General features: G+C 44.7%; 1 protein-coding gene across 1 annotated transcript in view; it reads left to right on the top strand.

Annotated features, from left to right (window-relative positions):
• Positions 1–24257, top strand: part of LOC306771993 (corticotropin-releasing factor receptor 1-like) — a gene marked incomplete at its 3' end in the record, with an annotated part of 201443 nt that overhangs the window by 111923 nt on the left and 65263 nt on the right. The window contains exon 5 of the mRNA XM_079261364.1: positions 13351–13436. Within this exon, the coding sequence (XP_079117490.1) occupies positions 13351–13436 (86 nt within the window). The remainder of the gene's footprint in view (positions 1–13350; positions 13437–24257) is intronic.

Here is a 24257-nt window from a genome sequence, read left to right as displayed (position 1 = left end):
TCATCACCATGAGAATCTCCCGTTCCACCTCATCACCATGAGAATCTCCCGCTCCACCTCATCACCATGAGAATCTCCCGTTCCACCTCATCATGATGAGAATCTCCCGTTCCACCTCATCACCATGAGAATCTCCCGTTCCACCTCATCACCATGAGAATCTCCCGTTCCACCTCATCACCATGAGAATCTCCCGCTCCACCTCATCACCATGAGAATCTCCCGTTCCACCTCATCACCATGAGAATCTCCCGTTCCACCTCATCACCATGAGAATCTCCCGCTCCACCTCATCACCATGAGAATCTCCCGCTCCACCTCATCATCATGAGAATCTCCTGTTCCACCTCATCATGATGAGAATCTCCCGTTCCACCTCATCACCATGAGAATCTCCCGTTCCACCTCATCACCATGAGAATCTCCCGTTCCACCTCATCATGATGAGAATCTCCCGTTCCACCTCATCATGATGAGAATCTCCCGTTCCACCTCATCACCATGAGAATCTCCCGTTCCACCTCATCACCATGAGAATCTCCCGTTCCACCTCATCACCATGAGAATCTCCCGTTCCACCTCATCACCATGAGAATCTCCCGTTCCACCTCATCACCATGAGAATCTCCCGTTCCACCTCATCACGATGAGAATCTCCCGTTCCACCACATCACGATGAGAATCTCCCGTTCCACCTCATCACGATGAGAATCTCCCGTTCCACCTCATCACGATGAGAATCTCCCGTTCCACCTCATCACGATGAGAATCTCCCGTTCCACCTCATCACGATGAGAATCTCCCGTTCCACCTCATCACCATGAGAATCTCCCGTTCCACCTCATCACCATGAGAATCTCCCGTTCCACCTCATCACCATGAGAATCTCCCGTTCCACCTCATCACCATGAGAATCTCCCGTTCCACCACATCACGATGAGAATCTCCCGTTCCACCACATCATGATGAGAATCTCCCGTTCCACCTCATCATGATGAGAATCTCCCGTTCCACCTCATCATGATGAGAATCTCCCGTTCCACCTCATCATGATGAGAATCTCCCGCTCCACCACATCATGATGAGAATCTCCCGTTCCACCACATCATGATGAGAATCTCCCGCTCCACCACATCATGATGAGAATCTCCCGTTCCACCTCATCATGATGAGAATCTCCCGTTCCACCTCATCATGATGAGAATCTCCCGTTCCACCTCATCACCATGAGAATCTCCCGTTCCACCTCATCATGATGAGAATCTCCCCTTCCACCTCATCATGATGAGAATCTCCCGTTCCACCTCATCATGATGAGAATCTCCCCTTCCACCTCATCATGATGAGAATCTCCCGTTCCACCACATCATGATGAGAATCTCCCCTTCCACCTCATCATGATGAGAATCTCCCGTTCCACCTCATCATGATGAGAATCTCCCGTTCCACCTCATCATGATGAGAATCTCCCGTTCCACCTCATCATGATGAGAATCTCCCGTTCCACCTCATCATGATGAGAATCTCCCGTTCCACCTCATCATGATGAGAATCTCCCGTTCCACCTCATCTGGACATTCTGGACATCTTTTCTTTTCCTCAGACCTTCTCTGTGAACCTTGGAGATGTTTTTGAATAGAAATCCTAGTAATGCTGTCACAGTCACTAAATTGTCCCTTCTTCCTTATTCTGATGTTCAGCTTGAACTTCATAAAGTCGTCCTCAACACGTCCACATGACTAAATATATTGAGTTTCTTTCTCAAATCAGTGGCCATTCAGCAGACCTGTGAAAAGTTTGATGTCAAGCGCTGCACAATTCTGCTGATTAGGACTGATGTGTGCCAGGTGTGTTGCAGCAGAGAAACTCTTAATATTTGTGGGACTGTGGCACTCGAGAACCGGAGTTGCCTACCCCTGATTTGTGGTCTACATAAGGTAGAACTGCAATGATTTGGTCTGAATTCCAGCTCCAAACAGCCTTGTTAACCCCTGTCCTGAGGCACGTCTTCAGAGCAACTCGTTGGGGGGGGGGGGTTTCTTTAAATGTGAATGAGACATTTCATGGCCCGCCTCCCTCCAGGTCGGCCATATTTCGACTCCACCCTATTTGGCCATATTTGGAGTTTAGTAGCAGCGATACGAATATCTACCGTCAGAGAAACTTTTTATTAGAAAGTTTACTCTAGATGTCAGCAACAGAAAACGTGTTCATCCATCTTTACATGTTCAAGTCTGACCCAGAGCAGGAGAATGAACACAACAAACCTGCAGAAACCACACCTTCAGATGATTGCATATTAACAAAACCCACGGAAAAAATTGCAACAAAATACACAAGAAAACATAAGAGTGAAAAGAGAAAACTGAATAGACTGAGATATATGATCCAAAAAGTTTTATGCTTTTTTAAACACTAAAAGAACATAAAACCATGTATTTAAGGGCTAAAAAGTGGATTTTGCATGATATATCCCCTTTAAGAAGCAGTTCAACAGTGTACCTAATGAAGGGAAAGTTGTGTGTGTGTATATATCATATGTATTTATTGATATTTGTTGCTTCGGCCTGGCCCTGCGATGGACTGGCGAGCTGTCCAGGGTGTACCCTGCCTTTCGCCCAAAGACTGCTGGGATAGGCTCCAGCTTCCCTGCAACCTTTCGGCCTGTTGGTCACCGTCAAGCTAAGCACGACAATCAGCCCTCTATGCATCAGTCTTCTTCTAAATCTTGGGCAAAAAATGTAAAAGCAACAAAGCCGTGCCAGTCGCATGATTCAGCTCTCCTGGAATGGCATTAATGGCATAACTAGCTAATAAAAATGGCGCCCTTGGCATTGGATCAATCTTAATTAACCTCAGCTGTCATGCAAACTGTCAAAATGAATGCAAAGCCACTTCATTTCCTGCTTACATGTATGTTCAGTGTTGGGGAGACTGCCGGAGAGCTTCAGCAGCCATAAATCTCTCTCTGCGATCGTGTGCCAGGAAGCGTTTCAAGGTCTTGCAGCTTTATTTGAAAGCTGCAGCATTTCTACCTTAAAAGCTTTTGGCTCTGCTTGACGTTGATGCCTCGACGTCGACGTTTGCTTCTTTCCTTCGCTTTTACAAATTTCATTAGTAAACCGTCTTTGTTTCTTAAATGGGAAATAAAGTGACTTTATTGCAGTGACGATAACAAATTCGCATTATGCGTGAGCAAGAGCCCCGAGGGAAGTGGTGCGCTCATGCGGCGGCGTGTAAACGTGGACTTAATAAAAGGTGAAAATCATGGTCCTTGTGGAGACTTTTCACCAGTGCAAAGAGAAGCCGTAGGAAACTGGATTTTCAGCAGGGAAATTAAGAGCTTGTAAATAAAATATTCCCAGAAACATTCATAGTAAACATCTGTCCAGTCAGAAATAAATTCACTTAAAAGCCTATCAGGAATAAACTCCATGAATAATGTGTGTGTTTCTCAGCCAGTGCAGCGCACAACGTCAGTCACAACGTCCAACTTTGACAGAATTCTCCACAGGCAGATTGTAAAGCTCTCTAGGATATTACATTTGTGGTTTAGGGATATCACAAGCTAGGTAATCTTGATTAGGAATGGCAGTCCCTTTACACCGCCAACCTGCTATTTTTACACCGCTCAGTGCACGTTAATGCCCCCAGGCAACCCAATCCCATTTTATCTCCTACGCACCCAAAACATTTCTGCTTATTAAAACATAGATTTCAGGTCATCAGCCTCCATCTCAGGGATCCACACACACTCGTGGATTTCTTTGTTGGAGCTTCTGTGCAGCCAGAGAGCTCATCTGAAAGCAGGCGCGTTAGCAAATGCCAGACTTGTCTCATGAAGCCGAAAGGTAAACCAGAAAGGTTTCTGGATCGCCGTTCAAACTTTCACCGTGTTGCTCCACAAACTTCATCTCCTCTGAGAAAAAGAGGCCGGCTGTCACCGGGAAAGGCGTCTGCCGACCTGTGGAGACGATGAAGGCTCGGTGAAAAATGTGCCGGTGCGGGACGAGCGATCAGCTGGCGGACGTGCTCACTCTGCTGATCTGCTGACGGCGCGCCTGACCTGGAGATGAAATAATCCCTCAGACCTGTTCTGAATTTTTCATGTCACGGCCGGCGAACATTTATTCTGCCAGAAGTAACTCGACCCCTGAAGACCAGATGGAACATGCGGGTGTGAATCTATAGCTGGAAGGGACGTTCGTGTCGCCGTGTGAGCCTGATGTGACGTTTTATATGAAGCTGAACAGAGTTTTTCTTTTTTAAAACCATAATTATCATCATGTTAAAAGCTTCACAGCCTCAGTTCCAATAAAAGTCTGGTGCTTTGTGTTGACGGAGAATTTACAGATCATAAAGGACGTGCATGTGAGACGGACAGAGATCGCCGGTCGCCTCTCTGGTTTCTCCTCTCTGCATGATGTTTTTAATTCAGAATGAATCATTCTTCTCCTACGAGTTTACATGGAAACAATCATTCTGAATGGAGGTGTACATGAAACATGTCCTGACTTAGTTCCGCTTCAGAGTGGCGTGTTGGGAACGGATGTGACATACTTACGTCTTCCTGTGTCTCGTCTTTTCGTCCTAACATGGAAATGACGTAATAAGCACCAGTTTCGCCGATAGTTTGGTTATAATTCTGAAGCAGCAGCTCGACACGAGCATTCCTAACTTTTTTTCAGCAGCTGAGAAGGAAGATAGACGGGAGGCAAAACAACGCGCGTCTTCGGGACGGGACGAGGTCACGAGCATGCTCAGAACGAATGAACTTGGAGCGGAACGAAGGTTTACACGACAGAAAAATGAAACAGTTCGGATTTAAAATGCGAATAAAGCAGCCGCTTACATAGAAATTCAGTTTAATTCTGAATTGACTTTTGCATTTGGAATTAGGAGTTTACATGGTTATTTTACACCAGTTTGAAGCGGAATTAACTTTTATTCAGAACTGAAAAAGGAATTAAAACTCCCATGTAAACGTGGCTACTTTCCTCTTCCTCCTCTGGGGTGAAGAAGATTCTGCTTTGTGTGTGGCGTTCCTAATATGTACTAAAACCTTTAACCCTTTACACTCCGACCCATGAAGAAAAGTCACTTTTCCTCTTTAATGAATGTAACACAAAACTCTGTGATGTTTGTCATTAATCACCAGGTGGAATTATTACAGTTGTCTTCTGCTTCCCGGCCTCTGGTAAGCAGCAGGAGACGCGTATCAAAGTGTTTTAAACAGGATTTTAAACAAAGTTTTTACCATGAAATGATGCAAAATGTCTCAGAAAGGGTTAGTTTGATTAAATGTCGTCTAAACTATCAGATGCACAAGTACAACTTCTCAGTGTTTAAGTATTTAATGAACAGGATGCTGTTTTCTGACTACATTATTAGCCCTCCATAAGAGCTGCCTGAACCATGAAGCAAAAGAGAAAAGCTGTTTCCATGACAACTTGTGTTTTAACGGTCCTCTTCATCACACCCCATCAGACCAGGAAGGACAAGTTACTGACATGTTGACATTTTATGCTTTTGTGTCGATAAATTGTTTTGGATGAAGGAATTTAGGTCACATGACGCAACGTTAATATCCTGCATTCATGAAATAAAACCAGGACAGCAGAAACTTCTGACGTTTTCTCTCAGTTTTACCTGAAAGTTGGATTTGTGGAGGTTTAAATCACTACTTGTAGAAATAGCAGCTGTATATTAAAGTTTTATATATAATTTGTTCATTTTCTACAACACATAGTCCAGTTTAGGGTTGCAGGGACGCTGCAGCTCGTCCCAGCAGTAAGCACTGGTCGCCAGTCGGGTTTTTATACCACTGAGCATGAAGTAGACATAGAAATGTTAGATTAGGGTCTAGTACACTACATTACCTTTCTGCAGATGTCTTTATGATTCCCTTTGTGTGTTTTTGTGGGACTGAGTCTATAATAACCAGTTATTTTAACACTCATGCTGCAGGTTTGTTCAGGTTAAATACTCAGCCAGTGGAGTTTGTGGATTCCAGTTTCCACGTTGACTCAGGCAGCAGTTTCCTTCTGTCATGCTTCTCTCTCTCCTTCGCAGCAGCAGCGAAGCACCTTTTTTTTTTAATGAAACACCTCTTCGTCTTGCCTCCATGCTTCATTAAGATCCTCTGGCTCCAGTCGGGTAAAAATAACCAGCTTTATGTCAGCAGTTGCTATGGTGAATCCATGTATCGGGGTTCCAGTGATGTTGGCTTTTTGTTCTGGTTCCCAACTCAGCAGGAAGATGCTCAGAGTGAGTCGGCGCTGACTTTCCTTTTCCACTCAGTTAGCTGTGGAAAACTGATCAAGTCCCAAACAGCTGCCCTGAGTGGCTGTCTGAAGTTAAACTGGAGTCCCAGCTGGACAGCAGACGTTCGGGCCAATCACAGGCACAGCCAGCCATCTACAGAGGGGATCCGGACAGCTGGCCAATCACCTGGCTGCAACTAAACAGAAAAGTCTGAAACACAAAGACAAGCCAAAGCCTGGGGCTGCAACACAGGCGCATGGCATCTAAAAGCTGCGGAGCAACGCTAGAACCAACTATCTACAGCGTTTAATTTCAGAAGGTTTAGAGAATCAGAAGGAGTCTCTGTATGCGAGGTTGTTAAAACTGGATATTTGTGATATTACCTACAGGTGTCGCCGTATTAAAACAATTTCTTTACTGGAAATGGACTCAGGCAGACTTCCAGCCAACCCTGTCTATGATCACAGTTAACTCTGAAATCCACAAATGCAGGAAAAAAAGCTCCGTCATGCAACAAACAAGCCATGTATGAACAGGATCCTGCTGGCTGGATCCGACTGGCTTCTCTGGACAGCGTGTCCTGCAGACTAAAGAGGAGAGGGAGCATCCAGCTTGTTATCAGCCTGCATCTCTGATGGGATGGGGTTGCATTAGTGCCGATGGCGTGGGCAGCTTCCACATCTGGGAAGCTCCATCAATGCTGAAACATCTGCTCCCATCCAGACAACGTCTCTTTCAGGGAAGACCTTGCACCATGCTGGACCACATCCTGATGGTGGAACAGGAGAACTGGTCCAGCAGGACCATGCTGAACCACATCCTGATGGTGGAACAGGAGAACTGGTCCAGCAGGACCATGCTGGACCACATCCTGATGGTGGAACAGGAGAACTGGTCCAGCAGGACCATGCTGAACCACATCCTGATGGTGGAACAGGAGAACTGGTCCAGCAGGACCACGCTGAACCACATCCTGATGGTGGAACAGGAGAACTGGTCCAGCAGGACCATGCTGAACCACATCCTGATGGTGGAACAGGAGAACTGGTCCAGCAGGACCACATCCTGATGGTGGAACAGGAGAACTGGTCCAGCAGGACCACATCCTGATGGTGGAACAGGAGAACTGGTCCAGTAGGACCACATCCTGATGGTGGAACAGGAGAACTGGTCCAGCAGGACCATGCTGAACCACATCCTGATGGTGGAACAGGAGAACTGGTCCAGTGGGACCACGCTGGACCACATCCTGATGGTGGAACAGGAGAACTGGTCCAGTGGGACCACGCTGAACCACATCCTGATGGTGGAACAGGAGAACTGGTCCAGCAGGACCACGCTGAACCACATCCTGATGGTGGAACAGGAGAACTGGTCCAGCAGGACCACGCTGAACCACATCCTGATGGTGGAACAGGAGAACTGGTCCAGCAGGACCATGCTGAACCACATCCTGATGGTGGAACAGGAGAACTGGTCCAGCAGGACCATGCTGAACCACATCCTGATGGTGGAACAGGAGAACTGGTCCAGCAGGACCATGCTGAACCACATCCTGATGGTGGAACAGGAGAACTGGTCCAGCAGGACCACGCTGAACCACATCCTGATGGTGGAACAGGAGAACTGGTCCAGCGGGACCACGCTGAACCACATCCTGATGGTGGAACAGGAGAACTGGTCCAGCGGGACCACGCTGGACCACATCCTGATGGTGGAACAGGAGAACTGGTCCAGCGGGACCACGCTGAACCACATCCTGATGGTGGAACAGGAGAACTGGTCCAGTGGGACCATGCTGGACCACATCCTGATGGTGGAACAGGAGAACTGGTCCAGCAGGACCATGCTGAACCACATCCTGATGGTGGAACAGGAGAACTGGTCCAGCAGGACCACGCTGAACCACATCCTGATGGTGGAACAGGAGAACTGGTCCAGCAGGACCATGCTGAACCACATCCTGATGGTGGAACAGGAGAACTGGTCCAGCAGAACCACATCCTGATGGTGGAACAGGAGAACTGGTCCAGCAGGACCACATCCTGATGGTGGAACAGGAGAACTGGTCCAGTAGGACCACATCCTGATGGTGGAAACGGAGAACTGGTCCACCAGGACCACGCTGGACCACATCCTGATGGTGGAACAGGAGAACTGGTCCAGTAGGACCACGCTGAACCACATCCTGATGGTGGAACAGGAGAACTGGTCCAGCAGGACCATGCTGAACCACATCCTGATTGTGGAACAGGAGAACTGGTCCAGCAGAACCACATCCTGATGGTGGAACAGGAGAACTGGTCCAGCAGGACCACATCCTGATGGTGGAACAGGAGAACTGGTCCAGTAGGACCACATCCTGATGGTGGAACAGGAGAACTGGTCCAGCAGGACCACGCTGAACCACATCCTGATGGTGGAACAGGAGAACTGGTCCAGCAGGACCACGCTGAACCACATCCTGATGGTGGAACAGGAGAACTGGTCCAGCAGGACCACATCCTGATGGTGGAACAGGAGAACTGGTCCAGTAGGACCACATCCTGATGGTGGAACAGGAGAACTGGTCCAGCAGGACCACGCTGAACCACATCCTGATGGTGGAACAGGAGAACTGGTCCAGTGGGACCATGCTGGACCACATCCTGATGGTGGAACAGGAGAACTGGTCCAGCAGGACCATGCTGAACCACATCCTGATGGTGGAACAGGAGAACTGGTCCAGCAGGACCATGCTGAACCACATCCTGATGGTGGAACAGGAGAACTGGTCCAGCAGGACCACGCTGAACCACATCCTGATGGTGGAACAGGAGAACTGGTCCAGCAGGACCATGCTGAACCACATCCTGATGGTGGAACAGGAGAACTGGTCCAGCAGAACCACATCCTGATGGTGGAACAGGAGAACTGGTCCAGCAGGACCACATCCTGATGGTGGAACAGGAGAACTGGTCCAGCAGGACCATGCTGAACCACATCCTGATGGTGGAACAGGAGAACTGGTCCAGCAGAACCACATCCTGATGGTGGAACAGGAGAACTGGTCCAGCAGGACCACATCCTGATGGTGGAACAGGAGAACTGGTCCAGTAGGACCACATCCTGATGGTGGAACAGGAGAACTGGTCCACCAGGACCACGCTGGACCACATCCTGATGGTGGAACAGGAGAACTGGTCCAGTAGGACCACGCTGAACCACATCCTGATGGTGGAACAGGAGAACTGGTCCAGCAGGACCATGCTGAACCACATCCTGATGGTGGAACAGGAGAACTGGTCCAGCAGAACCACATCCTGATGGTGGAACAGGAGAACTGGTCCAGCAGGACCACATCCTGATGGTGGAACAGGAGAACTGGTCCAGTAGGACCACATCCTGATGGTGGAACAGGAGAACTGGTCCACCAGGACCACGCTGGACCACATCCTGATGGTGGAACAGGAGAACTGGTCCAGTAGGACCATGCTGAACCACATCCTGATGGTGGAACAGGAGAACTGGTCCAGCAGGACCACACTGAACCACATCCTGATGGTGGAACAGGAGAACTGGTCCAGCAGGACCACGCTGAACCACATCCTGATGGTGGAACAGGAGAACTGGTCCAGTAGGACCACGCTGAACCACATCCTGATGGTGGAACAGGAGAACTGGTCCAGCAGGACCACGCTGAACCACATCCTGATGGTGGAACAGGAGAACTGGTCCAGTAGGACCACGCTGAACCACATCCTGATGGTGGAACAGGAGAACTGGTCCAGCAGGACCACGCTGAACCACATCCTGATGGTGGAACAGGAGAACTGGTCCAGCAGGACCACACTGAACCACATCCTGATGGTGGAACAGGAGAACTGGTCTAGTGCAGTCCAGTAACAAAGGTCCAGATCTGTAGAGCAGCTGGAATCCTGCATCAGACCAGAAGGGAGAACATCCCCCTCCTAAAACTTTGCAAATCCATGAGTTTTGTTTTTACACCGACCCAACTTTTGAGGTTTGTCTTTTTTTAATACTGGAAGTTTTAGCTTGGAATTTTTTTGTTACGGCTACAAAAAAAAATTTTAATACTGAAAAGATCCTCAATCGTTTAATTGAAAGGTTGTTATGATTTAAGAAACCGGAACTCAAAACTCAAACAAGGGAGGTTAAACAGACTCATTGAGAGGATGGTGTAGAAGGTGGTCTCACTTCGTCTGTTTGTCAGGAGATCTGGAACATAAAAGACAGAGCTGAACCAACAACAGGGGTGGGATGAATATTTACCAGGAGGAGTGGAAACAAGGTCCAAAAACAGTCCAGGGTCCACAGCAAACAACAAGAGTTGCAGAAACCCAAGGAGAAAGCAAGAGGCAGGACCAGGATCAGGCAGGGTTCCAATAGGGACGTAGCAAAGACGGTGGTAGGAGACAGGCAGGGTCAACTCCAGGTTTTCTCTCAGATACATGAACGCTTGAAGGCTGTGGAAAGACAGACGATCTCGCACCGAGCAGATCCAGGACAGGTGTTTAAACAGAGAGCAGCACAGGTGAGGACAATCTGCAGTCAGGCAGGGGAAGACTGCAGCTCGTTGGGAGCAGAGCAGAAATCATGACAAACGTTGCTTAAAGGAGAATTATTGTGTGACAAGCTTGGTCCAAGCTTAAAAACGCCACCTTTCAAAAAAAGTTCTGAAGTCTCTTTATTGAACTTTAGATTGCCTCATTTACTGTGACCCAGCTCCTCCACGGCCTGGTTTTCTTTATCGTGGTCATAAATGTGAAAGTTCAATGTTTGTCCTTTGCTGTTGTCCAGACAGCCTACTTGGAAAATGGAAAATCATTTGTCAACGCTTTCATTCTGACCTCTTCTATTATTTGGGCTTATATATCCAGCAAAGTGCAGAAATTACGGAAAATAAACAATAATATATGGACTGATTATGTCAGAGCTGCAGTTTGAGGAGCAGATAAAATGTTTGGGGAGCAGAAAAAAAACCAACATTTGGCTGAAATGATGGAGAAACGCAGGTTTAATGTGGGTCACGTATGGAGAGATGAGGTGGTTTAAATGTAAAGAGTAATGACAGGAGCTTAGGCTGAAAGTGGTAGACCGTCCCGACAGCAAACGTGTGAAAAATCACAGCTTGTATGACCACCTCTAATGATATCTCTCCCTATTAATCTCAAAAGCAGAAAAGGTCACGGTGCCACTGGGAATCCAGCAGGGATGCGCATCGCGAAGAAGTCTTGAGCCGCTTCTCGCCACTTTAAACGTTCCCTGGAAAACAGGAAGTAGGTTTTAGGGAAAGATTCATCAGACCTGCTAATGCTAGCTATGTTAACACGGACAAATATTCCACCGATCAGGCTGCGATCAATCTGATCGGATGACAGTCTGCCCATCATGTAAACATGCACATTGCCTGCCCGTCTGGGAAAAATGGGGTTTTTCTTTTCTTTTAAACTTTTTGTCCGTGGAAATGCTTTGTTTTGCCTGAAAGCTCACGTAACCTCACGTGGTTCAAGCACATGCAGAAACATCCACCACAAAACAATCAGATTGAGCGTTGACACCATAGACTGTATATAAAAGATGGGCGGAGCCTACGTGACGTCACCCGTAGGTTTCTGAAGAGCTGAATTGAAGCTCGGTGGGCGGTTCCTACCATCACCATGTTGGCAGGGGCATGTGTGTCGTCTCACCTGGAAAATACAAATATGGGCAAAGAGGTGGAGCGTCATGGTGGATGACATCGAGCAAACTCCGAGCTTTCTGTAGCTAAGAGCTATCAGGAGCTAACCAGCTAACGGAGGTAAGCGGGCTAAAGCTAAGTCACGTTGTTAACTGGCTAAAAACCGCGGTTGTTCTACGTTCTTCTGACTTGAAGCAGGTGATCGGGTACCTGTCAATCATAAGGAAATGCCCCTAAATATGCCGAACTTCGACATTAAATTACATGTTTATTAACATGTAATAAACTAAACATATTTAATTTTTAATAAATATATTTATTAAAAATAAATGTTTATTAACATGTAATAAACATATTTCTGCTGTGAAGTTGGTCTTTTTAAGATAGGAGTCTATGGGGATTTAGAGGATGAAGGGGGAACTGCAGCTTTCTGCACTTCCGCATAAGCTTCACTTTTAACCGCTGGAGGTTGCTGGTTGGTTGACATGGTTAATTTTTACCTGCTGATTCCATCTGGAATAGGTTTAAACCCCCTTTCGATCTGACTGAAACTTCTGTCAGCTGTGGTATTTACGTGACGCAGTTTTATCTGTTCGTGTAAACGTAGCTACTGATTATTGGTTCATTTCCTTCCCACAAACTGGCGTTTGTGAAAACCTGACACGTCTGTTGTCTGAGCGCTTATGTGCAGGCTTTAGTAGAAACTACACATATCAACAGAGCTTTATCATGGTAGAACTGTAATAACTAATGTTGATTAGTTTTCTCTCCTGCAGGCAGTTGTATAAAAATGTACTTTTTATAACTGCGATCTTCATTATCATCCCTGTTCAGCTGTGATGCAAATGATGTCTTGATATGTAAATAACAAATTAGAGCAGAGTCTGGTGCCGTTCAAGGCCAAACATGGGACTGGAAATTAGTTTTGTGCACAAGCGTGTAGTTTCATAATGAGTGAGATTCATAAAACATTTATGCAAGCCTCTTAAATCTGGCACAAAGAATGCAGATGCGTAGTTCTGCCTGTGTGCAGATGCGTAGTTCTGCCTGTGTGCAGATGCGTAGTTCTGCCTGTGTGCAGATGCGTAGTTCTGCCTGTGTGCAGATGCGTAGTACCAGACATAAACCGTCTCTCATTTCATCTGGCATACCGCTGTTCCTTCAAACGTTTCCCTTCCAAGGAGACCATTTCTGACAAGGCTTCACTGTGCATCTCTTTTAAAAGAAAAACTTTGCTTAAGACTTCTTAAAAACAATAACAGGGAAGTCGAAGACCTGCAGGCTGGCTCAAGACTTATGCACGGCATCGTATGGTTTCCAGGCAAAAACTGACCAGAAAAATGGTGGCTGTAAATCTAATCTCTCTCTAACAACCTTCTGTTTGTTCTTTTTTTTGCTCTCAACAGATAATGTTTATCGGAAATGTCTTGCAAATGGGACGTGGGCGCTGAAGGGGAACTACTCCATGTGTAAGGCCATACTTCACGAGGAGGTAAGACTTGGCTGTGTTCTGTTTGTGTGTGCTTGTGTCCTGATTAATGGGCCTTTTAGTGATGATCTCTAAAGCAGGAATCATGCACTTTAATCAAAAACCAACAAAAAAGGCAAAGTTAAGAGTGGAAGGAACCGTTTTACTTGGTTTATTTATGGTAAATGTAGATTCAGGGTCCAGTTTCTCAGAGTGCAGCCCTTAAAGGGACGTATGAGGGGGAATAAAAGCTCTAATAATACAACGCAGGAGTTGTGCATCGCCCCAGAGCATCACTTGAAGGAATCTGTTTTAAAAGCACAGTGAATATTCTGGATGTGAATCAGAGTGTGGTTTTAATGTCATCTTGCCTCAGGTTCCAGAGGCATGGCTGGTTTTCTATCTAGGTCAGAGCCTGAAATCTTATCAACCTGCAGCTTTTTTTTTTCTGTTGAACATAAAAAGTGAATCATGTTGAAATTCCTGAAAGAACGATCAGCTGCAGGAGTGATCTCAGGATTCTTCCCTGCAGATATGTGAGAGTTCTGCTGCTGGTTCTGGTTCCACAGAGCTCCAGGCTTTTACCCCTTTACGTGTTGATTTTATTTTATTTTATTTTATTTCATTTCATTTCATTTTTTTAAATTTTATTTTATTTTTTTATTTTATTTAAATTTTTATTCTATTATTTTATTTAAATTTCTTTTATTTGATGTAAAGTTTTATTTAAAATGTTATTTTATTTAAATTTAATTTAGTTTCATTTTATTTTTAAAATTAAGTTTTTAACTTATTTTATTTTTACATTTATTTTATTTAATTTCATTTTAATTTTTTTAAATTATATTTTATTAATTACCATGTAGGCGATGTGCCAGGAATATGATCTGGATGTAATACCTGAACGTCTGACATATTTTTTTACTGCATGTAAACAAGGTAATTAAATGATAATAACATGATATTCTGTATGTTTGGTTTGCCTGAGCTGAACAGCTGCTTAAACTAAATCAAACCACTGTAAATATATTGTATTTTATTACCTTTTTATGCTTCAGTCTCAGTCCTTTTGGCATTAGGTGCGACAGAGCGGTGCGATCTGAAATCCCATTATAGACCAAAGCAAAACAATATTAGCCCATCTAAATGTAAAGCTACTGGTTGTCAACATCCTTCTAAAAGACAGGTATGCAGTGTTTTTTTCTCCTTTTTTTCAGCTCACCCAAACAGAAACTAATACTTAATTGTCGAATTTACATGTCCAGCAGTCAGGAGGTGAATGTTTCTAAACCCAATCAGACTCCATTTCTGTTCCCGCCAGCACAATAAACAGGTTGTGCATTAGAAAAGGTTGGTTTGTGAAAAGTGAGTGGGTATTTATGCCTCCACCAGCGCCTACCTGTGTGACCTGCATAGCTGTGAGAGTTTATGAATGCGCCTTTTCCGCCCTGCAGTAAAAAAAAAAAAAACTCAGCTGGAGGTAAAATTTCTGAAGCTGTTTCTCAAAACTGACAACAGAAATAAGCTGCAGCATGTGACTGGTTTTACTGGAGTATTCAATCTGAACTTGGAAACCTTCTGAATTCCCAGGAGGGAAAATTGATTGGAAGTTAGAAGGTTGGAGGAACCGAATCAGTTCTGACCTCGTGTCTAACACGGCTGCCTCAAACTTAAAGATTGGTTATAGCTGCAGAAATCAGTCCTCATTGGCACGTCTGTCAGCTTGTGTCACATGGAGTCAGTCTCATACAGACCAGTCTCCATAGGAAAACACATTACTGTGGTGTTTGTAGAGCTTCATGCTATCAACTCGTGACTCTTAGCATCGTAAGTTCGCACAGCAGCGAGCTTCTGGTTTTCCATCTTCTAATACCAATGTGGTCAACTGGGGGGGATAGAATGCAAGAAAAGGAATAGTGCAACAATACAGAGACCAGTTCACAGTTATCATGTTGAGATGTGGTTAGTGTCCATGGCTGGGGGTGCTGGAGGAGGGGGGGGGGGCAACTGTTCAGCAGCCTCACTGCCTGAATAAACAGGCTATGGGCCATTCTAGTGGTTCTGACCTGAATGGATCAACTACCTGAGAGTTGATCAGTGCTGGATATCTGTCATTTTTCTTCACAGTTCACCTGCAACACTTGAAAGAAGGAAATTTATGGAGACATTGTTTATGAGCCAAGTCTCTGCAGGGACTAGCGTAGCTTTTAAAACTAGCGTAGCTTTTAAAAATGAAGAAAACTAGAGGAATTTTACTGCTAAAGATGTTAGCATTACATGCAAACCCGGTTCAGTTATGGTGCGTCATTGTACCTTTTTGCTCCACAAGGGCATGCTTTTTTTTTGTGACTGTTTGCCGTAGAAATGAGTTCTCTTTGTTTTCAGAAATAAATTATATAGTGTTAATGATGAGCTGTTTACCAGCACCCAGGAAATGGCAACAGCGGAGCGTTTAGCAATTGCAGCGTATGCTGGTGTGTCTGTCGATGCTTATAGTACTCAAATGAGATAAACATGAAATACCAAACACTACCAAACCGTTTGGTGTGGAAATCGTGAAAAAACATAAATGAAAATGACAAACTCTTCGCGGCAAGCTAACATACAAAGGCAGGGCTATGCTAATGCCATAAGCCTATCATGGTTGTGCACTGAGATTTGTGAGTGAATCACCTTGCAGACAATGTGTGAAGCATTTCGCTGTAGTGCAACACTTCGCACTAGACTAGCAGTGCAACACTATAACCTGACAGCAAAATTAAGCCAATATAAAGAGTGTGATTAGCTTTCAATTGCTCTTTTGTTAGTGTATGTGTATTAATATACATCTTTATTGTTGTATTGCTAATAATTTCTCAAAACATTTGGCATAAGCATGAAAAATAAGCCACTTCATGTTTAAGGCATCATATTTTATACAATTCAATTCAATTCAATTCAACTTTGTTTGTATGGCGCCACTTCACAACAATGTTGTCACAGAGCACTTTACATACACAAATCAACATACACATCATCAATTCATACATATCCTATAATAGAAACCATTGCTACATAAGTAAAGGTTGGCTAGACTACCCATAACTATAAGAGCAATGAGCAGAACCTGGACAGTTGGGTCCCGTACATGCAGACTCCAACTCAGGAGATGCTCATATCCTAACTATAAGAATCATGGAAAAGGAAGGTTTTCAGCTCCATCTTAAAGGTGTGGAGGGAGTCTGCCTCCCGAACCCACGGTGGGAGCTGGTTCCATAAGAGAGGAGCCTGATAGCTAAAGACCCTTCCTCCCATAGGACTCTTTGAGACTCTGGGAACCACCAGTAAACCTGCAGTCTGAGAGCCAAGTGCTCCATTTGGAATATATGGAACTATAAGATCTTTTATGTACAATGGAGCTTGGTTTTAAACTTTATCCTGGATTTAACAGGGAGCCAGTGTAGAGAGGCTAAAACTGGAGAAATATGATCTCTCCTGCTAGTCCTCATCAGAACCCTCGCTGCAGAACAGAACTCAGACATTCTCAGAATAATCTCATTTACAAACTGCCGATGTTAGCGTTAGCATAATTAGCAAGCTCTGTTGCAACGAACCACAGTGCATGATGGTGTGTTTCAGCTGATGTTTAGGGTAGTTTCTGTACTACATTTAATGTAAACAGTGATAAATTTTAAATACAATATGAGATTTTAAGCAGCACAAAATGGCCGACTGGGTTGTGGAAACGAGTCGAACCTGGTTTATTTTTTCTGTTTTGTGTCAGGATAATAAAATCTGTTTATTCCAGCTAAACTGAAAGCTTTATTTAATTTTCCGTAGCCTCTTTTTCACCCCACATCGTTAAAAGTATATTAATAATCGATTTAATGGTCTTCAAAAACCTATCTTCTAAATCACTTGACAGGTGGTTTGAATTGTGGTCAATTTCTTCATACTAGTTTTTGTTTGTTTGTTTTTGTGGCGGGAGTCATCTTGTTTATCCATTGATTTTACCTCATCGCTTCATGAATGAACTTGTGTTGACATGAGAGATTTCAGGTATTGCAGAAGCTACATTAGTGCCTTCGACCAGAGTTCTTGTTCTAAGCTAATAAAGGTGACTTATTAGTTTAACATAAAGAGTAAAGCCTGATTTTATGAAGTGGACCTACCACAACATTAAATCTTCCCATTTATACCTTTTCGCTTTTGTCTTGAGACCTTGTGCTTTATGATTTTTCATAAAAATTACCAGTGCAGTGATTCTGCAGCAGTCTGGAGGATATCACTGAGAGCAGCAGAAATGTGCATGTGTATTGTGTTTTGCTGTTGCATGCTTGGATCGAAGAGTCATCATGTAAGAAATGCTATGAAAATATATCTGCCTCTTACTTTTCTTTCCTGCTTAGCTGTTGTTTTAAATGGTCTTCTCCACATCTGGTGAAGGAAAAATAAAGAAAAGGAGAAAAGATGGGCCTAAGGGGAGGAACTGAATAATGCTGATGAGTGTAAGATCTTTTAGTTAATATGCATATTTTGTGCAAAACCAGCAAACAAATGCAGAACCTTGGAATGCCAAGACTGCCATAGTTTTCCTCAGAAAGACCACCACATGTTGCTCTACAGGACTTCCTTTTAGTTTACTTGCAAAAATGGGATCGCTTAGGAATATCTCCAGCCAGTTTTCTGAGGACACAAGCACAACGGAGGATTAAACTCAGCTCTCTTGCATGACAATCACCCACACTAAGATTTACTCTGCTGGGAAGATATTAAGATGTGTAGATTATCTCTACCACCAAAATCAGGGGGTGGTAGTCGGCTGATATTTGGGGCACCAATGGAAAACGTTCCCTGAAGGCTAGAGTCACGTTTTCTTTAGAACATTTTACCTAAACCAAAGACCTGCGAGCATCTTTATGAGAATTTCATGGTGGAAAATGACAGCAGAAAGCAACAATGTCTTACAAACATCCACAAATGTCCCTTATTCACGTTGGAAATCCGATCGTTCCATGGAGTTTTGTGGGGTTTTGGAGGCACAAAGATAATAATGATTGTGTTCTTTAAACTCATTAACCTTCATTTGACTGATATGCAAATGAAAAGATCTGAGATTGATTTCACTATGTGAGCACAGAAACAGTTTAGTTCAGTTTGACAGTTTATTTTCTCACATGGTCATGCAGAAATTAAAGCAAGACTGCAGAGTACAAAACAATAATGCACCACCATGCTGGGAACACAACTCTGAAGTTAGAGTTCAGGGTCTGTGATGATCAGTCTTTCTCAAACAAGCAGGAAGACAAATCTGAAGTCTAAACAAGCATTTCGAGATTAGATTAATTAGTTTTTATTGAAAGTGCTGCTTTATCCTCAGAGCAACTGTTTCTATGCTAATTTTATATCCTAAAATTACAGTGTTTTTGGAAAACATAGGATTTAGAAGAAATTAGCTTTTTCTTTAGAAATAAAAAGGCAATGTTTAATTCATTATAACATATCTAAAAGGTCTGTAATGATGGGGAACTAATGATCTGCTTGCTGAGTGTTATGCAAGAGTGACAACTACCAGGAAATTCTGGCTGCAACTGTGATGATTAAAATGAAACATGGTTCAAGAGAAGCATTGTTCTTTCCCAGAACATTATCTATCCAATAGGGGTGTCCTGCTCTGTTCCTGCAGGTTTTAGATATTTCCCTGCTCCAACACACCTAAATCACATGAAGTGGATCTCCTCAACAACTTAACTAATTCTACCAAAGCATGTTGACCCATTAATCTGATTCAAGTGCTGCAACACGAAACATCCTAAACCTGCTAGATCACAGGTTTTAAAAACTGCCTGGGAATCCCTGATATACACTCACCAACTACTTCAGTAGCTTTCCCTTGATAGTATCAGGTTGGTCCACCATTTACCTTCAAAAGCATCCTTGGTGGCAAAGCTTCCATACTGACACTAAGCATTAGACAATTGCTGCAGATTTTTCAGTTTCAGATCATGATGAGAATCTCCCGTTCCACCTCATCATGATGAGAATCTCCCGTTCCACCTCATCATGATGAGAATCTCCCGTTCCACCTCATCATGATGAGAATCTCCCGTTCCACCTCATCATGATGAGAATCTCCCGTTCCACCACATCATGATGAGAATCTCCCGTTCCACCACATCATGATGAGAATCTCCCGTTCCACCTCATCATGATGAGAATCTCCCGCTCCACCTCATCACGATGAGAATCTCCCGTTCCACCTCATCACGATGAGAATCTCCCGCTCCACCTCATCACGATGAGAATCTCCCGCTCCACCTCATCACGATGAGAATCTCCCGTTCCACCACAACATGATGAGAATCTCCCGTTCCACCTCATCATGATGAGAATCTCCCGTTCCACCTCATCATGATGAGAATCTCCCGTTCCACCTCATCATGATGAGAATCTCCCGTTCCACCACATCATGATGAGAATCTCCCGTTCCACCACATCATGATGAGAATCTCCCGTTCCACCTCATCATGATGAGAATCTCCCGTTCCACCTCATCATGATGAGAATCTCCCGTTCCACCTCATCATGATGAGAATCTCCCGTTCCACCTCATCATGATGAGAATCTCCCGTTCCACCTCATCATGATGAGAATCTCCCGTTCCACCTCATCATGATGAGAATCTCCCGCTCCACCTCATCATGATGAGAATCTCCCGTTCCACCACAACATGATGAGAATCTCCCGTTCCACCTCATCATGATGAGAATCTCCCGTTCCACCTCATCATGATGAGAATCTCCCGTTCCACCTCATCATGATGAGAATCTCCCGTTCCACCTCATCATGATGAGAATCTCCCGTTCCACCTCATCACCATGAGAATCTACCGTTCCACCTCATGATGAGAATCTCCCGTTCCACCTCATGATGAGAATCTCCCGTTCCACCTCATCATGATGAGAATCTTCCGTTCCACCTCATCATGATGAGAATCTTCCGTTCCACCTCATCATGATGAGAATCTCCCGTTCCACCTCATCATGATGAGAATCTTCCGTTCCACCTCATCATGATGAGAATCTCCCGTTCCACCTCATCATGATGAGAATCTCCCGTTCCACCTCATCACCATGAGAATCTACCGTTCCACCACATCATGATGAGAATCTCCCGTTCCACCACAACATGATGAGAATCTCCCGTTCCACCTCATCATGATGAGAATCTCCCGTTCCACCACATCATGATGAGAGTCTCCCGTTCCACCTCATCATGATGAGAATCTCCCGTTCCACCTCATCACCATGAGAATCTCCCGTTCCACCACATCATGATGAGAATCTCCCGTTCCACCATATCATGATGAGAATCTCCCGTTCCACCACATCATGATGAGAATCTCCCGTTCCACCTCATCATGATGAGAATCTCCCGTTCCACCACATCATGATGAGAATCTCCCGTTCCACCACATCATGATGAGAATCTCCCGTTCCACCACATCATGATGAGAATCTCCCGTTCCACCACATCATGATGAGAATCTCCCGTTCCACCTCATCATGATGAGAATCTCCCGTTCCACCACATCATAATGAGAATCTCCCGTTCCACCTCATCACCATGAGAATCTCCCGTTCCACCACATCATGATGAGAATCTCCCGTTCCACCACATCATGATGAGAATCTCCCGTTCCACCACATCATGATGAGAATCTCCCGTTCCACCACATCATGATGAGAATCTCCCGTTCCACCACATCATGATGAGAATCTCCCGTTCCACCACATCATGATGAGAATCTCCCGTTCCACCTCATCACCATGAGAATCTCCCGTTCCACCTCATGATGAGAATCTCCCGTTCCACCTCATCACCATGAGAATCTCCCGTTCCACCTCATGATGAGAATCTCCCGTTCCACCACATCATGATGAGAATCTCCCGTTCCACCACAACATGATGAGAATCTCCCGTTACACCACATCATGATGAGAATCTCCCGTTCCACCTCATGATGAGAATCTCCCGTTCCACCACAACATGATGAGAATCTCCCGTTCCACCTCATCATGATGAGAATCTCCCGTTCCACCTCATGATGAGAATCTCCCGTTCCACCACATCATGATGAGAATCTCCCGTTCCACCACATCATGATGAGAATCTCCCGTTCCACCTCATCACCATGAGAATCTCCCGTTCCACCTCATGATGAGAATCTCCCGTTACACCTCATCATGATGAGAATCTTCCGTTCCACCTCATCATGATGAGAATCTCCCGTTCCACCTCATCACCATGAGAATCTCCCGTTACACCACATCATGATGAGAATCTCCCGTTCCACCACAACATGATGAGAATCTCCCGTTCCACCACAACATGATGAGAATCTCCCGTTCCACCACGTCCCAAAGCTGCTCTGCTGGATGTAGATCTGGTGACTGTGGAGGCCGTTGGAGGACAGTGAACTCATCGTCATGGTGGAGATGATGTGAGCTTTGTGACATGGTGCATCATCCTGCTGGAAGTTTCCATCAGAAGATGCTACACTGTGCTCATAAAAGGATGGACATGGTCAGCAGCAACACTCAGGTCGGCTGTGAAGGTTTAACCATGTAATATTGGTACTGAGGAAACCAAAATATGCTTTAAGTTTTTTGTTGGAAATCAAATTTCACCAGACCAGACAATGTCTGTTCAATCTTTTTAAAGATGATTGTGTGAAACACCAGTAGATCAGAGGTTTCTGAAACACTCAGACCAGTCCAACACCCACTCTCAGGGGAGCTTGAATCCCATTTCTTCCTCATTCAGATGCTCAGTTTAAACTTCAGCAAGTCATCTTGACCATTTCATCATGATTAAATCAAACTGAGGTCATGTGATAAATGTGTTAACCAGCAGTTGAACAGATCTAGGAATGAAATCAGTGAGTGTTTGTGAACTACAGTCATTTCTAGGATAATGACTGATTTCTCCATTAATTAATATTCAAAGGACAATAAACATTTGCCTGCTGTCACCTTCTGTTCAAATAACATCATACAATCCTGCTGCAAACTTCCCAGAGCGTGAAGTCAACAGGAAAAAGCAATCCCATTATTTACTGTTTGGATCAGTGAAGAAACATAGTGGCTGAAAGTAGACAAAACCAGTCCAGATGGTGTAAAAGAGCGGTTCCACACAGGCAGCCTAAGCGGGATGTAATGGCACATGCACACAGAGTACCTGCTGCAGTTTTCTACAGGCTGGATAGAGTAACACAATGTCCACATTCCTATCCAAGTCAAGCAGAGTCAGCGATGAAGAAGCCCACCAGATCCCAAACACAGTCTAGACTCCAGCTTCACTACCTCCTCATTCCAGCCTTTTGTTTTTGTCATTAGCCTCCAGCTGCAAATATGTTCTTTAAATTTTACTGCAGGAATTTAAATGATGCGTTCAGTGCCGTCTGTGCAAATGAGGTTCGGTTCCTGCATGCATTGCTTGTGCTTCACACAAGCCGGAGAAAATTGGATTATTCCTGTCATAGACGCTGACTTGTGCAGGCCTGGATAAGACGTCCAGGCATAAATCAAGCAAACAGGAGGTTTTAAAATGGATTGCAGACTGCTGGGACAAACCTGAGAGAAGAGGAGGAGGTGGACAACAGGAGGATAATATAAGACCCTCTCAGCACTCGCCTCAGGTCTCACAAAATATGTGGGCCACAAGATCCAAAACAGAGTGTGACTCACCTCCCTTCTACAGCTGAGATGATGAGAAATGACCTCCAGCAAGACTCTGAAGACGAGGATTTGATCTTTTTCTCTAACAAACTTTCGAATAAGCGTTTGATGTATTGGGTTTGCCTTCGAACCGATGTGGAATCACTGCTTATCAGGTTCAATATGAGCTGAAGCTTTTAGGCTCCCTGGGTGAGATTCAGAGCAGCAAGGATTTAGTTGTTATTTGTATATGCAGCAGCTGTGCATGAATATTTATTCAAGTCTAAAAATGGTGGTCTGCATCACTTGAGAGAAAGCCTCCCAGTGATTTCTTCTTCCTCCACTAACAGCCCCACAGTCTCCAACAAAGCCTCTAATAAAAAGGGATCAGATGAGAGTCAACAGTGGAGCTGTCTGCCGCTGCATGATGAGCCTGAAAAGCTGACTGCCTGTGGTTCTGTTTGTTCGGGTCTAAAATGCTGGCGCTCCAGCTTTCTAAATGTCGCATGAAACACCTTTACAGGGGAGCTGCTTCCCCTTTTCCCCCTGTCAGTCACTCTGCCATCACCACCTGGTGATTTATTTCATGGCTACAAAATAGAGAGAGAGACAAAAAAAAAAAAAAAAATCAAACACAATTTTAAAAGGTCAAACACTCCATATCCATCTTCTGCCGGGATCGATTGGACATCAGATTCAGAGTCTCTAAAAAAGCTCTAACTGCAGGGTCTCGTACCGAACACGGCCTCCTCATCCTCACAGATCTGGAAAGCACAAATCACTACCGCTGCCGAGCATGACTTGAATGAGGTGATATTTTATACTTTTTTACAACTGTTAATAAAACGACCGACGAAACGCCCCGCTGGAATCAACTTCCAGCGAATATGTGGAGGTTTGCTGAGGTTTGATACGGACTCGGGGCCTCCTACTCGCCGTTCTCCTACAGCCCTGCTGCTGCTAGCAGAAGCTCTTCATTCAACATGATTTACGATCTGAGAAGCTGCTATAAGCGTCAAAGCACTCGCGGTTTCTTTGCAGAATTAAATTTACATTTGATCAATAATCTCTCAATGATCCTGTCTGCTGAAACTTTCCCAAAGGAATATTTTAAATCAAATGAGCGCTGGAGAACAACCTCCACTGT

This window comes from Telmatherina bonti, assembly GCF_933228915.1.
Source record: "Telmatherina bonti genome assembly, chromosome: 21".
NCBI lineage: Eukaryota > Metazoa > Chordata > Actinopteri > Atheriniformes > Telmatherinidae > Telmatherina > Telmatherina bonti.
Note: the sequence above shows the minus strand (reverse complement) of the source record. Positions and strands in the feature narration are given on the sequence as shown.